At 39.5% G+C, this 16,317-nt stretch overlaps 1 protein-coding gene across 1 annotated transcript; it reads right to left on the bottom strand.

Annotated features, from left to right (window-relative positions):
• Window positions 1–6,914: 6,914 nt before the first annotated feature.
• Window positions 6,915–7,595, bottom strand: APELA (apelin receptor early endogenous ligand). Its single transcript, XM_074148204.1, has 2 exons — window positions 7,520–7,595; window positions 6,915–7,003 (listed from the first exon to the last, which is right to left on the bottom strand). Exons 1-2 carry the CDS (start codon window positions 7,593–7,595, stop codon window positions 6,915–6,917), a joined length of 165 nt encoding a protein of 54 aa, XP_074004305.1.
• Between the last annotated feature and the right edge of the window lie 8,722 nt (window positions 7,596–16,317).

The following is a 16,317-nucleotide window of genomic DNA, read 5'->3' as shown; positions in this document are numbered from 1 at the left end:
AGGGCAGCAAGAAGGTAAATGAAAACGGAATGTTTCCTAATATATCACAGAATTATATGGGGTTGGAAGGGACCCCTGGAGATCATCTAGTCCACCTCCCCTGCTAAAGCAGGTCCACCTCGAGCAGGTTGCACGGGAACGTGTCCGGGCAGGTTTTGAATGTCTGCAGAGACAGAGAGCTCTCTGGGCAGCCTGTATGTTGCAACTGTACATTAAAAAATAATAACTGTATTCTATTTTTTATTTTGGTTTTATTATTATTCAGTTTGTACCTAAATAGCTTTTTGTTTCTGTAGAAAAACAATGTGTGTGTTTTTCAGGTTTGGGAAAACAAATATTTCAGACGACCTAAGAAACAAAAGATTCAGGGTTGCCCAAAAAATGTTCACGCTGTGGGGTTTTTTTAATAATTTCTAGATCAAATACTGAAATGTGCTAAATGTTTTGTATTTTCTTTTAAAGAAAAGACGTTGTGATGATCTCTTGTGAATGCACATCATATATAAGCGAAAAACTCAGTTGATACTTGTGTTTTATTTTTCTGAATAGCGATTCTATATAAACACTTCAGTATTCCACCTTACAAAGGAAATCACTGATTGCAAAAGATTTTAATGAGATTTTCATGTTTTAAGGTTCTACACGAATATATAGCTAAGCAGGCTTGCCCCACTGAAGGCTGTTCTTAATCTAAAAAAGAAAGTATCAAGGACCCAAGGTGCTTGGGCAGACAACAGTCTAACCTTGAGGTAACTGGAGAGACGTGAAAAAGCATCCTCAGTGTTGGAATGAGTTAGGTTTTTAGGTATTGTTGCTAACTGAAGACATGGGGTGCGCTGTCTGGGCTGTTGGAGTGTTACCCACTTGGCACAAATATTTTGCAGCTTGATCACCAGCAAGAAAGATAAAAGCCATTGACAGTAGTGAGAGATCAGTGTGCTAATTGTGCTTGCCTGATGATGGTCAAACATTCGAGATTGATGTTGATACAAATCTTATGTGACCCTTAGCAAAATTTGGCTTTGTGTGTACAGATACTGAGATATTTATAGCATATGTATGTGGCGTAAGGGAAATATTTCCAGTCTTTATTCTTCTATAATTTCCTTTCTTCTATACTGGAAAGGGAAGAGGTGAATTGTTTATTATCCTTTGGGAACACACTAATCTGCTGTTTCTCACCGCAGCTTTACGTTTACCTCTTATTTCCTGTTGACCTGCTGCTACATCATTTTGTATTTCACTCTAAAATAGCGTACATAATTTAAAAGACTTAAAGAAATTGACTTTCAAATAAAATTTAAAACTTTCCTATGTAGCTCTACAAGACAAGGAGTTACTTCTAAGTTTCAGAAACTTGCATTTTGTCTTTTTAAGGTCTGAGTTTGCCTTTGGATCAAGTCTTCTGTTAGATTGCATACGTGCAAACATTTATTCTGAATTTCAAAACACAGCAATTTGTATTTGTCCAAACTTCCTTTAAATGTACACTCATACATGCACATGGAGAGTTCAGTCAATTCAGCTGTTGTAGCCTGTCTCCAAATGCTTCATGTTTATATATGTAATCACACCATTATCATGCAAAACTGTTTTTACCGGATGAAGCTTATGTGGCACAAATCAAATGAAAATGGGTAATTTTAACAAAGTCAAAGGCAAGTCCACCTCGGATGAAAACAAGGTGTCTTTGAAGTGCTGCTCTCAGTGAAGTTAAATGTCAATGTAGCGTTGTGCTGTAGTAGCGTCATTGGGCTCCTTAATTCTACTGCACAAGACATCTAGCACTTAGAAATTGATTTACAGTATCCAACCTTTAGTGGGAGAAGTTACCACACATTTTAGCTTCTGCTATGCTTTGGCCTACTTCTGAGTTCTTTTGTCCTGAAATAAAGCCATTTTCTTAATTTATGAGAACATTCAGATTTCAAGATTTAACACAGGTAATTAAAAATCTTGCTTATTCTAGGCATGAAGACAATGCATAATCTGGGTTCTGCTGTAATCCTATCAAAGTATCGTGATGGTATGTTAGTGCATGCTGTCATTACACCAAACAGTAGTTTTATACTAAGTTCTTTCTATGTGGCTTTTGTCAGAATTTTGTATTTTTGAAAGATAAAAAAATTGAGAAAAATGTTGACATGAATAACTACGATTTATTTGTGTCAGAAACTGAGTACGAAAAATTCTTAGACACTGATTCCATATGAATCCACAGGGAAGCAAGACAAATTATCTATTTTCTTTAGATACACTGCCTGTAACAGCTGAAGAATATAAATTTTGAAACGTGTAGAGTTTATTTAAAATGAGACATAGTTATTTGAAGGTCATACTATCTTTTTACAAAATATACAATCAAACCAGCTACTTTGTAAACATATCTGTCAAAGATCACAATCAATGCCTTTTTCAAAGACGACTTCATGGTATCGGCATGTCTAAAAAGAATAGACATTTACAATAATTTTGCAGACTGACAATGGGCTTCCTAGGACACTTTGGTACTTTTTTTTTATTTTTACATCTGTAAACAAACATGCATATATAGCTCTCTGGTAGATACATTATGTTTTTCTTACAATTTTATCAAAGTTAATTGAAGAATTATGGTTATATAAAATATTCAGTGCACACTAAATTTATATACTCATTTATAAGACATAACTGTTAAATAGTTACTCTTCACCTTTCTTGCTTTCTCATACTCTTTACCTGTGCTGCTAAACAGAGATAGCCGTGGATACATATGAAAGCTAAGTTAAATAAATAATTAAAAAATAAAATTAGTGGTAGTATGCCTCTAATTTTGGAAAACTTTATTTTTTTTCAAACCTTCGAAGGTTTACCTGGAGGGCTGTTGGCATAGACTAGTTTTACCATCTTTTCACGACAATTTTCCAAAACCCCAGAATAGGATGTGATGTTAAATTTTTTTCTATACAGGGAAATTTGAAACTCCTGTTAACCTCTACCAGTATGAATCTGATTAAGGTTTCAAGTTCTTAGAGATGAGGGGTTACATACAGACACTGATTAGAAAGTTTTGGCTTCTAGTTTGCTTGATTGCTGCTCTTTCACTTACTAGAAACTAACTATGTGTTGCAAGACAAAATTCTAATACTGGATTTAAACCATGACACTGCTGATCTTCACTCATCTTTATACAACTTACAAAAAATGTTGACGTTTCAAGACTAGTGCAATGACTTGAAAATCTGTGTATGACTTATTTTCAGATTTTAGTTCTACTAATGAAAGGGCCAATGTATTTTCCTTTATATGGAGGTTTGTCATTTCTGCTGATATAAAAAGACGTGAAACGTATATTTTTAAAAACAAAACATAAAATAAAAGCTCAATGTGTTCTTGACCTCCAGTGCTGAAAAGAACAGCCCGTTTTCTGTTTGAAGTTCTCATTCATTGTAGTGCTGTGTTCCAAATATCCCATTCATTCTAATTACAGGAATAGAGTACTACCTAACACTGGGGTTGACCAAACAAAGGCTCCTTTTCAATGGTCTATTTTTATGCTCTATTTATAATACTGTAGCGGGTATTTTAGGAAAACTACTATTAAGTGAATAGGTCTATAGTACTGAATTTTCAAGTATGTTTTAGCTGTCTGGTTTGGCAGCCCAGTTTAAGAAAACAAATGATAGGCTTTGCAGTAACAGCTCATTAGGCAGGAAGATGGGCTTGACCTTAAGGCCTGACTTGAGGGGTCTGAGTTATCAGTTTTGCATGACCCTTGGCTAATCTCTTATCTCTGTGTGCTTCAATTCTCTATCTATAGAATGAGGGATAATACTCTCTTTGCTTTCTTATATTGTAAAACTCTTACTGTGAAAACTCTTACTGGGCTTACTATACATGAAGCCAGTAGGACCACTAATGTGGTGCTAACTTTGGTACTATTACAGATATACATTCTACGTTATCATTAAGGTAATTCCATAAAGATGTAATGTTAGCTGTTAAAACATATATTTATTATGAATATTTAAAAGTATAAACCAAAAATGGACTTCACAGTTCTGTGCTGGAGTCTAACAGTATTTTACCATAAATACTGCCTTGCACACAGCCTAAATTGAATAGTCAACAGCACGTCCAACTTCTCTCAGCCTGAACAGAACAGACCATTAAGAGTCCTCTCGGACAGATCCTTCTTAATGCCACTGCAAATCCATCTCAGGCACCTGATGTTTGATTTGGTTTTTAACTTTCACTGGTCATTTTGAGAGCCAAAGAATTGGTATGGAATTTTTCAGCTAGGTGAGTTTCATGTACATCCTCCCATCACCCTCCGTTTCTTCCCCCTCCCTCCCTAGGGTGTGAGCCAACATCCTTTGTTCCAGGTCTTGCAGAAGGTGGCTGTCAGGACTGCTGAAGATGGGGCTGCGGTGGCTCTATCAGTAGGCTGTTGTCGGTCTGGACTTCTGACTAACTTCTCCATCAGTTTAATTGTTTCTCTTTTAAAACACTGAAAAGCCCACTATGAAATTGCTGGGGGAAAAAAAAAAGAAGGGAGAATTAGCCATTAATGAGAGATTTAGGAAATTGTCTCATACAAAAGAGAATGTATTCGTTATAAAATAGATGGTTGAAATCTGGCGTCATGTTTCTTGATTTGGACATTGCAGCTAAAAATGTTAAAAAAAACCCAGTCAAACTGCCAAAAGCAAGAAGGCCTCTAATATAAGGGGGTTTTCCACTTTTTATCCTGTGCTTTGCTTATGTAACTGATGAAAAATCAAGTTCAATCCCCTCATTTCAAATGTTGTTATGAAAAAGAGAGGCTGCTACATTCATCCCAGTTTCCAACTACCTGTTGAAATTCAGGCTTAAGGGTCCATCCTGTTTGCATCTGCAAATAGCTTTATCCATATGTACAGCTCCATTGAGATCAGTAAGATTACTCTAGTGAGTCAAGTTACCCAGGCATGTAAATATTTGCTGAATTAGGACTAAAATTGGAAGGGAATGTAAACGTAGATGGTAAATCCTACTTAAGATAAAGGAGCTGAGCATCCACAGTGATGACTGGAGTTAACAGAGTTGGCTCAGGTGCCTGTTACCCCTTATTCCCCAGTCAAGCTTTATGGATTTCTAAACAGCTTTAAAAAGCAGAATTATCTTTAGCTAAATGTCTACAGGATATATTATGAATGAATAAGTACAATGTTTTGCTTCGTTATTGACTTTTGTTGCAAGAAATGAGGTCCCCACACAGGAGTTAACAGTGAAAATAGCTTTTATCTTGTTACTCTGTAGTGTAAGTGCACGTGTATTGTGCAGCTACTGCAGCATCAAGCAAAATGCATTATATACTGTTTCAGAGCACATTAGAGAAAACGTAATTGTTGTCTGTGCAGACAATCTCCAGATTACGGTTGCTGGATGATGGAGGAAGGGGGGTTAAATTACTTTTCTTAGGAGTTGAAGCAAGCCGTTCAGAAGGATTCAAGAAGTTGCTGGACCTAAATTCCACTGTCCCTGTCATTGAGTCTGCATGCAGAGTGAATTGCTCTGATTGCTTATCTTTTTAGGTTTATGCTTAAACTGATGAGGGAATCTCATTTAATCTGTCTCTTGTTGAAATGAATGCAGTGAAGAGACATGGCATTCAACAGTAAAGCATCCTCCTGGTATGTCCCTCTTTCTACTTGAAGCTCAATTCTGCCAGCAGTATGCAGCCCATCTGAGATTAAATTTAAGATATGGTAATCTTTTTTCAGCCTCACAAAGTTGCCAGTTTACCAGGATCCCATATGCACATTCCACGTGTTTATAGGCCAGCGCTATAGAGTGGAATGGTACCTTTTTGCATGGCTGTTTTGGGAGTGGTGTAGGCCCTTTTCACCCAGGCAGTTTATGCACTGACAAAATTCTTGGTATGGGGTTGCTAAAAGGTTGACTTTGGTCTCCTTTTCACTGTTAACCGTTTAGCAAATCGAAACATCTTGGGTCTACAGAGTGCAGGTTCTGCCCTCATTTATTTATGATGCTGTCACGCCTGGGGCTGCAACATTGTTTTAATATATAATGAGTTTAGAAGATGCAAAACTACTGGCTGCATGTTTTATTCATTCTTAAATTGCAGGAGCTCCTTGGTTTCCTTTTGATGCCTGTCCTATTTGCATATGCTACCTGTGTGCTTCTGCAGTCACTTAGTATTTGAATGTATATGCCCTCATCAGCTATAAAGCATTAATGTTTTGCACTTGTATAGCCTTTCATCCAAGGAGCTCAAAGTCTTTTGCTGACAATGATTAAGAATTACAGTCCTCTTTGAAGTGGGTAAATGCTCCTACCTTCATGTTACTGACGGGCAGAGCGAGGTGGCTTTGCCCTGCATCCAACGGGAAAGAAGTGTCAGTACTTCTAGTCCTGGAGCATCCTCTCCAGCTACCGCTTCGCGCAGCCTTTACGCTCATGACAGCGTTTGCCCCGCAGCTTTGCCAGTAGCATTAAACCTTTGTAGGGCAGTAATTCGTCCTGTTTAGCAGACTCGGTTATTTTCCACTCTGCCTTAGCGAAGGCGTTTGCCCCGGGAATCGGTGCCCAAGGAGGGGGCTAGGGGGTGCACAACGCGGAGGCGGCGGCCATCGGAACCCGCACCCCAGGCGACGCTGGGTGCCCGCCCCGCCATCCGCCTGGCCGCCCGCAGACCCGTTTTCCCCACCAACCACCGGAGACCGGGTGAAATCACAGCTGTGGCTTGGCTTTCTTCAGGTGCCTCTTAAAAAGTGTTCCGAAACGCAGGTGTCAATTAGGAAACGTGCCGATTGCGCAGAGCGCGCCCGGCTACAGCCTGCACGGCGCCTCCGGAGAAGGCTTGCGGGGAGGCGGCGGGAATTGCCCCTCTCCCAGCGTTATTACCCGACACGCGTGGATTTTTACCTGGCTCAGGGGAAGGGCACTCGGGAGTGGAGCGGCATGCAGCGCCGGTGGGAGCAGCCGTGCCGGTGGAGCTTCCTGCGCAGAGCCAGGTTGGCTGTGGAGGGAGGGAGGGAGACGGAGAGCCAGTCAGGGCGTGAGGGGGGTGGCCGGCAATGTGCTCCGGTAGTCACGGCGCGGGGGCAAGCGGTCCCACCCTCCCCGGTCTCGCCGCTCCCCGGGGGCAATCGGTGCCCGGCCGCCGCTCCTGCTGTGCCGGCGGTGCTTCTCGGCAGCAGGTTTGCACCAGCTGCCTACCTTGAGCCCCAATTTATTCCTGCCCACCCCAAAGTTGCCACACTCCCGGGATGAGATACCTGATGCACCACCTCACGCTGCCGCTATAAGTAGAGATGAAGCGCGCGGATCCAGGCAGCAACACGCTGCCTAAAGCGCGTGGCAGCAGAAGTCGGGCAACTACAGGCTTGTCCCGGAGAGTAGAAACGGCGTGTTGGATGGGGTTAGAGGAAACACGCCGGAGGTGCCCACGGCAGGCACGAGTTGTGTGTGTGTGTGTGTGTGTGTGTGTCCGTCCCACCCCAGGCACACGCAGTCACGGTGGGGCATCGCTTACCCGGCCTCTGCCCGCCGGCAGGGAGGAGGCTCGCCAGGAGGAAAAACACGATACAAAGGAGCAGTTGGAGTCTCATGTCTGCGGTCAGCGTAGAGGCGCGCTCTGAGGGTGCGTGGATGTGTATACAGGCGAAGAAATGTATAGAATACCGGCCCGCGTGGCTGTTAAGAGGGCTGCAGCGCGGCAGGCAGCCCCTGCCCGGCTCGCATACCAGTGACAAGCTGGGGAGCCAGCCGCGTTTTCCTGCAAGGTTAATGATCAGGCAGGGGCAAGGTTCCTGGTTTGCACTGCGGTCAGTGCCTCCCTCTCTTCCCTTCTCTCTTTCCTCTCTCTCTCTTTTTTTTTTTTTTTTGTCACTCCCCCTTATTTTCCATAAGCAAACAACGCAGGAATGAAAAGTCCGTGTAAACAGCAGCTTCTGTCAATGCATTCGGGGCAAGGAGCCTCTTGAACAATGCAACGACTTCTCTTTAAATTCAAGCCAGGCAGGAAAAAAAAAAAAAAATGTAAAACAAGCCCCGATGTTCCCTCCCCCATTTGCAACTGTTTAAACTTTGCATTGCCCATATTGGTCCCACATGCAGAAAGCGATGGCAGTGGCAGGAAGCCTCCGTCCCCCGTCCTCTCCCCCCCGCTTTGTCCCTCCTGAAAGCGTGGGCTGGGGAGTACCCCTCAAGCACGGCGCTCCTCGCAGCTCAAATGCTTTCTCTCTTCTCTAAACTAGCTGCCAAGTTGTGGCTATTCAAAGTGAAACTGGTGGCAGTTAAGGCTAATGGGTGTCTTTTGTACCGTCAAGTATTTTTAAAGGATCAGAATATTCTGGAATTAATTTGCAAGACTTTTTTTTTTTTTTTTTTTTCTCCCCAGTGTCGGGTAAAATAGAAATGTTATACGATATATTTGTTACAACAGGGCCATTTTTGCGAAAGCTGTTTTGGCCGGGACGTTACATTTGCACAACCCACCTGTACATTGCATTGTATTTGTACTAGATTATGGTGAGAGCTCGCTTTAACAAACCACGCTGGAAACATCTGGTGTGATAAGAGTGCAGGTATGCAAGCCTGAAGAGAAGAAAGACAAACCCTGCCAAATGTGCTAGCAGCAGTGGTAGTTTTGAAATCCCATGAATTGCTGGCATCAGTTAAAATTCGACTGGTCCTTTTCTTATTTTCAACATCCTGATTTGTTGGGATGGAATAGCACCTAGTGATTTGGAAAACGAAAATATGTCCCTTTTTGGAAAAAAGTTTGTGTTTTCAAATATGCGTGAAAGAGTACATTTCTGTGTAGATGAAATACTACTATTATTAATAGGAAAGCATTAGCTAAAGTGGTCTAAAGTTGTTATTTGCCTAATTCCATGAAGAGTGGAATATATGCTTTTTAATTTAATTCCTTCTGTTTCCTCTGTTGTGGGCTTTCCCATTTTCTTCAAAAGCCTATTTAACTTGATAGGGCATGTTAGTCCCTCCTCAGAGCTATACATCACTACTGGGTTAATTTGTCTAAGTAAAGTATACCTGTATGAATTAAAGGACAACTTGCAGCTTGAATACATGGTGGAAATAGTTATTAAATGTTATTTTAAAATGATGGCAAGACTGCTGAGGAAGATGCCTCAGACAAAACAGTAACAAAGGAAATCCTTTACTGGTTGATCACATTGGTCTGCCATAAGCAGCCCACGCTTCCCGACGTTCATCTGTACAGCTTGCTCGTCATTATGTTTTCTCTGTACCATCTCTGGTCTTTAAACTGGACTTCTGTTTAATATTAATGCCACTAGCTCAGCTGAAATCAGGGTCCCGTGGTGCCAGTGACAGACTAGTCCTAAAGAAGGTATCCTTTCAAACAGAAAGGTGATGGAGAAGGAGAGAAGTGGTGTGGCCAGGTCACACAGCGAGTTTTTGACACAGTCAGGGTTACATCCCCGGTATCCTAAATGTCACTTTGGCACCATCTCCCCCAGGACACCTTTAGGGATGTGTTCACTTGTGCACCATGAATGAGAACATGCTGGTCACCTTGTTTGTACAGCCCTCTGTAAATGATGATGACTTTCATTCAGCAGTGAGCTATATGAGGTTCAGACTCATAATCTGAAAGTGAAAAGTAGTGTAGGCTTCAAAGCGATAGGGACTCTGTAAATAGCTAAAAGAGCAGAAAGAATGCATAGACCATTGCCAGTCCCTCAGGCTATCTAGGCCTCTTCTGCACCTGTATGTGGTGAAGTTTACAGACATTCTGAGGGCACATTAAGTTTTAAGGGAATTTAGTAAGATACAATAATTAAGTGCAATATTTATCTTTCTTTTTTTTTTAACTTTGGTTTACTACGAGCTGTTAATTCCACTCCATGATTGCTCTGTGCAAAAGTTTACAGAAGTTTATTTGACTAATAAAGTCCAGGTCATTCTAACATGAGCATCACAGATTTCTTGTAATTTTCATGTAAGCTACAATAATAATTTGATGCTTACCCACTGAAGAAATTTCTAAATTGTATTAGTCCCACTCTAGAATTTCTAATTTTTTTGCAAGAAGCTTTCTTTCAGGTACTTTTTCAGGTACTTACTTTCATGTGCCATACCACTGTATGAAATTAGACAAAGAACAACTAGGCAGAATACAGTGATGTAATAGTTCTGCCTTTTTCATAGTGTTTGCTGGTAGGTTTTGTGTTTTGGTTTTGTTTTGTTTTTTTCTTTGGCTTAAGAGGAAAGGGAATGTGAAGTACGTAGGAAAGCTGGAGGTCTGTAGATAATGCTTTATGAGCTAGAAGAATTAGTTCTTTGATTCAAAAGCTTTCCTTCTCTCTCTATAATCTGAAAGGAACACCACAAAGGGATGATGATTTCAGCATTTACGACCTGTATCGTTGCTATTTTTCCGGCAGGCACTCTGTTCCCTACCTCCTCTTTGGTAGGATCAAAATAGTCAAATTACCAGTTTACTTCCAGAAAGAGAAAAAAATAGTTAGCACATTGCAGAAATAATTTCAAAAGTTACAACTAGGAAAATTAGGGCTGCCTTTCCTAAATATCAAACATTAACTCTAAGTAACACACACAACATTCTTTTGCATGACACATTTCAGTAAGTCATATTCAGTACTCTATCTCTTCAGTGGATATAAATTGTTCTGCATGACGTTTTCAGCACAGAGTGACTATTACAGTCTATGTGGGGGAAAATAATTTGAAATCATTGTACCATTTCTAAGAATAAGATTGGGAGAAATAAGAGAAAAGTGACTAAGGGAGTATCAAATTATTTTGCCACATATATAAAAAAGTAAAATCTTTGATAATTTAAATGAGAGAGCAAGTGATTGGAAGCACAAAAGATAAAATAATGGGTAGAAGCAGTAAAATTCGTAGCGATTAGAAGTAGAATAAGCAGAGTTGGGTGATAACAACAGGAGAGAAAGATAACTGGGCACTTCCTAGTAAGAAGTAACGGATTAATTAGCATTCCCTATTGGGCTGCTAGCCAGAAATTGAATCTTACCTTTCCTTTGAAGGTCAGCACATAACAATAAACACTAGAGTTTATAGTTAATCTTTGAGAACAGCTTTCAAATGCTATCAGTATAAAATGTTAAATGAAACTTCTGAAGTACAGGAACTAATTGTTAAAAATGGCAATACTGGTTTCAGTCTCTGTACCTCAGATACCCCCTCGGATAATATCTCTTCCCCTCCTAGAGATCTATATAAATACATTGATTATTGTGGATCTCTAATATGGTATGAGAAGACATGCTGAATGCTCAATAGAGTGAGAGTAACAATGAACATTTTTGTTTATTTTGATGTAGAAGTGTCAGATAAGCGATAATATCAGAGTTTCTAATCAGTTTTTCTAACTCTGTGTTCCCCAAATTCATCCATCCTGCTGATCTGGAGCAATTATTTCACTAACCAGACAAGACCAGGTATAAAGATGTTTACTTCAAAAGAATTTGGTGAAGCAAATGATCAAGTCCAATGGCAAATGTCATTAGGAAAAGTTCTGGGCTTTTCCTAGTTCCTCTCTATTACATTGCAAGATGGTATATAGCTGTGCAAGAAATGAGCGAAGAAAATGCAAAAAAAAAAAAAAAAAAAAATTGAGGCACTGCTTGAGGTGAAAAAGTTGGCAAAGAAATTCTCAAAGGGATAAATTTTGAAATGTTGTTTAGGCGTCTGTGATGTATTTTTTTCACCACAAATTTCACTGGGATTATTATCTCATGGTTTCATTTGGTCTATGGGCCAGCCACGAGTATAAAGGATGGTTTTTCTTCGGCTCAGGGTATAGCATCAGAAGCCAACTAAAATGTTTATCTTCTTCATTGACTATAATCGAGAATGCTACTTTTTTCTAGACAAAACTTCATCAGCTCAAAAATTATGACCTCAGGAGAAAATGATGGGACTTTCTTTCATGATCTTAATCTGTGCTTGGAAATGAAAATCTACTCAGAAACTAAAACCCATTCCTCCTCTTTTGCATTTTATGATTTTTCTGGAGGAAAAAAAACCCAATAATCTACTTCCCTGCCTGTTTGTGCTCAGCTGCCTTTCCTGCCTGGGGGGTGACAGTGCTCCGGAAGAAAATGGTGGTCATCAGGCAGAAGGAATGTGCACCAGTAACCTGACACTGGAGACAGATGTGCTCAAGGAAAGGAAATGGGGGACGGCTCAGCCTAGGCTAAACCTTGTGTTATTTCGACTTTTTTTTTTCTTTTTTTTTTCCCCGTTTAGAGGTTTTCCATGTGTATTGCAGAGATGCACAACCTAGAAAGTATGTTTTCTTTATTTTTAACTAGGAAGAACATTGCTGTGTCTGTGACAGCATCTCCAAGGTCTTACTGCAGTACAATACATAATTAGAATTATTAGAATAGTAACAAAAAGGAAAAATAGTCTCTAGTAGACTTCAGTCTGTCTTCTGTAACCCTACAATCTGTAGGGTTGATTTCATTTAATACAATGAAAGTAATATCAGCCATACACCTGAATAATCATAAAGTCCCTCCTAGACGTTGATTTCATCGGTTACCTACAGAATTGTATTGATGGATTTTCCTTTTTACTTAAGGAAAACACTTTTACATGGGCTTGACGGTGCTCTTCTTTTTCAGTTGTTTTCCATCGCTAACAAGTAAATTTGATTCTAAGATTCATCTAGGAAATATATATATGTGTTTTGTGTGGGGTTTTTTGGTTTGTGTTTTGTTTTGTTTTTTTTTTTTAATAGGAAAACAAAGAGGTGAACTCTGGAGCAGCAGTGACTGTGATCCCCACCAGCATGACCACATGTTCTGTTTCAGGCAACCCATTTGGGGTCAGATTCTTCTCTGGCACCAGTCATAATTTCAGAGCTTTTTTAATTTGAAGAGACATTTATGTTGTCTTGAATTAATGATGTTCAAGAAAAAAAAGTGCAATGCTTGCAAAGCACAAGGTTCTATAATTAATTTTTATTTGCCAGTTAACTTTCAAATATGTAACTGCCTTGCATATCTAGACCTTCATGCCCTAGGTTTCAGCAGGGCAAGTCTTTAAAAAGTATTTTTTTCATATTATAATGAGAACTATCATAAGTTATCACGTAAATAAGGCAAACAAGGTACCTTTCTGCTACAACATGTAACATTTAGGAAAGAGAAGTGCTTACTGCAGTATTTAATGTACATGTTACTGTTTATATTTGCTAGGGAAAGTTTAGTAAAGAAACACAGATATATTTGCGTCCTGAGCTCTAAGTTTTAGAGCTTCACATGTGGTTGGGAAATCAGTATTTTTATCTAAACCTATCCCTTTAGCTGTACAAATTTCAGTAATTTTTTCAGGCAGAAAGATTTAATTTCCTGGAGATCGTTTTCTACATAACTGATCTTCTGTTTTGGATCTGGGCAGCCGCTAGCCACCACAAAATTTTAATGCAGGAAGTGCTAGGATGTGCTTGGCAAATTTCTATAGAGATTGGATGAGTAATTACTTGAGACAGAATTGCAAATGACCCTCCAGCTCTTTGCATATTTATAATTCGGACTTTGGGTATTAAATTTGGTTTGCAGTTTCAGTAGGTTTTTTCTGTGTTGCTTGCAGTTTATCATTAGGGATGTGGTGTCACATGAAGCAGTTCTGTAGGAAGAGCGACCTCAAGTTCCCATAAGGGCATCTGGTACGATGTTTTAGTATTCTGAATAGTTATCACTATTAATGTTAACCCTCTGCAAGCCCAGTCACCAACTTGCAACAAGATGGAATGTGCACTTTATGTATGAGTTTTCCTATGAGGCTTTGGACTCCTCTGTACAGTCCTTTGAACTTTGCCCTTTGGCAAAGCTCTGCCTTGCTCTTCATCAGTGGCTGGGCTCTGATGCTGCCTTTTCATATTTTTCCTATCTGAATTATTTCTTTATCTGCTGTGGTCAGGAAGGTCAGCCTTTCTGTTGCCGACAACTGGTGAGAGGTGCAAAAGCAGAGAAGCCATGTATGACTTTTTCACTTTTCCGACCTTCAGGCAAGCTGAAAAGCAGGAATGGCAAGCTTACATTCAAAGAAAAGATATTAACGTGTGGAAAAGAATGAAGGCAAGAAAGTCAAGCTTTTATTTAGGAAAATGGTGAAATTCTCATTGAATTCCTATGTTGTTTATCCCTTTACTGCTGTGTGGGAAAGGCCAATGTTTTCTGGTTGCATATTACATAGGGTTTTTTTTTAATTGAAAAGGTTTGCAGTGCTTACTCTCAATTAGGGTAACAGCACCTACATGATAGCTAGCCTCGGGTGTTTTATTAGCTGTTCTAGCTATTGTATACTTCTAACTAATAACAGATTTTCCAAGGGACAAGATTTACATTGTAGACTTGTGAGCCCTGTCTATGCCAGCATCTTTTTTTAATTACATACACTGGATAATTCGGTTATTGTTTCGTGGTAACAAAGTCTGCCCCACTGAAAAGACTGCTTTGAAGAAGCTGTCAATGCCTTAGCTGCTGTGCTTGCACAGACTACTGCTCTAATCAGTGCTTGCTGTGGATCTTGTACACTGACCATCCTACTATTTCTCCCACTGTTGAAGCTGCACTGATGGGAAAGGTGGGAAATTTTGAAGAAAAAAGCCTACTACAAGACAGAGCACTGTAACCTGTCACCCCCTTCTAATCCCATAAGGTGATTACTGGCTGTACAACGCCTATAGCTATACTATAGCTATACCAAATAAGGTCCAGTCTTTTTTTTTTTTTTTTTTTTTAATGGAAAGGGGTTATCTCTATCAATGGAAAGACCAAAGACTAAATTAGCAGAGATGATGTAGTGGAAATTTCTGCCATGTCTGACACTAGGTACAAGGTACAGTGAAAGAATATCCTTTAGAAGCTGAAGCAGCTGTGCAGCTAGTTCAGCATTGTTCGGGGGTTTAATTTGCTAGTTTTGAAAGGTGACGGTGATTTGCACTGGTTTTGCTTCTGCAACGTGTGTATGTGTTAAATAATAATCATGTCTAATGTGACTGAAAGGCACAAAGCAAAGCTCAAAGTTTATTTTTCTGATTTTGAAAGGAGATGATGATTTGCCCTGGTTTTTACATCTATATATATATGTATTAAATAATAGTCACCTCTAAAGTGAATAAAAGGCGCAAAGCAAAGCTCAAAGTAAATTGAGTTGATCTCAGTGTTCACCACAAGGATCCCTGCATTAAGCCCTCAAAGAAGATCTTGAGACTACAGGCTCATCAAAGTTTTGTAATGGATACTGTACTCACTCAGAAATAGATGAACCCAGGAAACAAAGCAGCAGCCAAAAACACCAACCCTCAGACAAAATATGTGCTTCGTGGAAGAGAGGTTACCTTAGGTTACATGCATAACTGAACCTAATGACAAGAAGAGCAGTTCATGAGATGTGTTGCATCACAGCTTTAAAAACTCTGTTGAATTTGGCAGTGTTTTTATTTGCTTTTGTGGCTAGCAAATATTTTCAGCTTGCAAATTTCTATAACATAGACATAAAAATCTGTTACCAGAGAACCTGAGGAACTTTCCTTTTGATGCACACTATTTTATAAAGCCTATTTTGCAAAATTTTTTATTGTGGTCCTTGCTCATTTCAACTTATTCCCGATTGCTGTGTTTGAATTGTTTGAAAACACAAAGATAATGTTGCTATTGATACAGAGGTGAAGATGCTGTTGTATATAAATATACAGGGTGAAGGAGTAATTGGTGATTTCGTCAAATTTCTTAACTGTGTAAGTTTAAAGAATCTTTATTTTAGCTTTGTGGGTGCACAGCTAAATAGCACACAGCTTAAATTCAAGTTGTGTTGCTCAGTTGTGGTGGATTGTGTAAAACAATCATCTCATTTGTTTTCAGTGTTTATATGCATAATGTTTTCTCACAAAAAATAAACTGGATTGAAATGCTGTTTCTAATGCTCATGAAAACAGCTATGTATTGTTTAAACATTTTCAAAAACAGCTCTATGTTCAAAAGAAGCTGAGATTGAAAGTAATTGTAGAGGTAGATCCCACAGACGATTGACTTTTTGTGCGCTTTTGAAAATTGGCCTTCACATTTGGATGCTATTTTGCGTATGTGTGCATACTAAAGCTACTTGTTACCTTTTTTTTTTTTTTTAATGAGACACTAAGGTGAGTGGTGGGTAGCTAGCAGTGGGCTTACAGGATATGCTCGGAGACAATGTGATTTGTACCTTTGCAGTTAAAATAATAAATGGACTTAATAGTTTTCCAGCATGATACATGCAGGATGGAAAAATCCTGCTGCTCAAGTA

Source organism: Numenius arquata, chromosome 5, assembly GCF_964106895.1.
Source record: "Numenius arquata chromosome 5, bNumArq3.hap1.1, whole genome shotgun sequence".
Classification (NCBI taxonomy): Eukaryota; Metazoa; Chordata; class Aves; order Charadriiformes; family Scolopacidae; genus Numenius; species Numenius arquata.
This window is presented reverse-complemented; position numbering and strand designations above follow the sequence as displayed.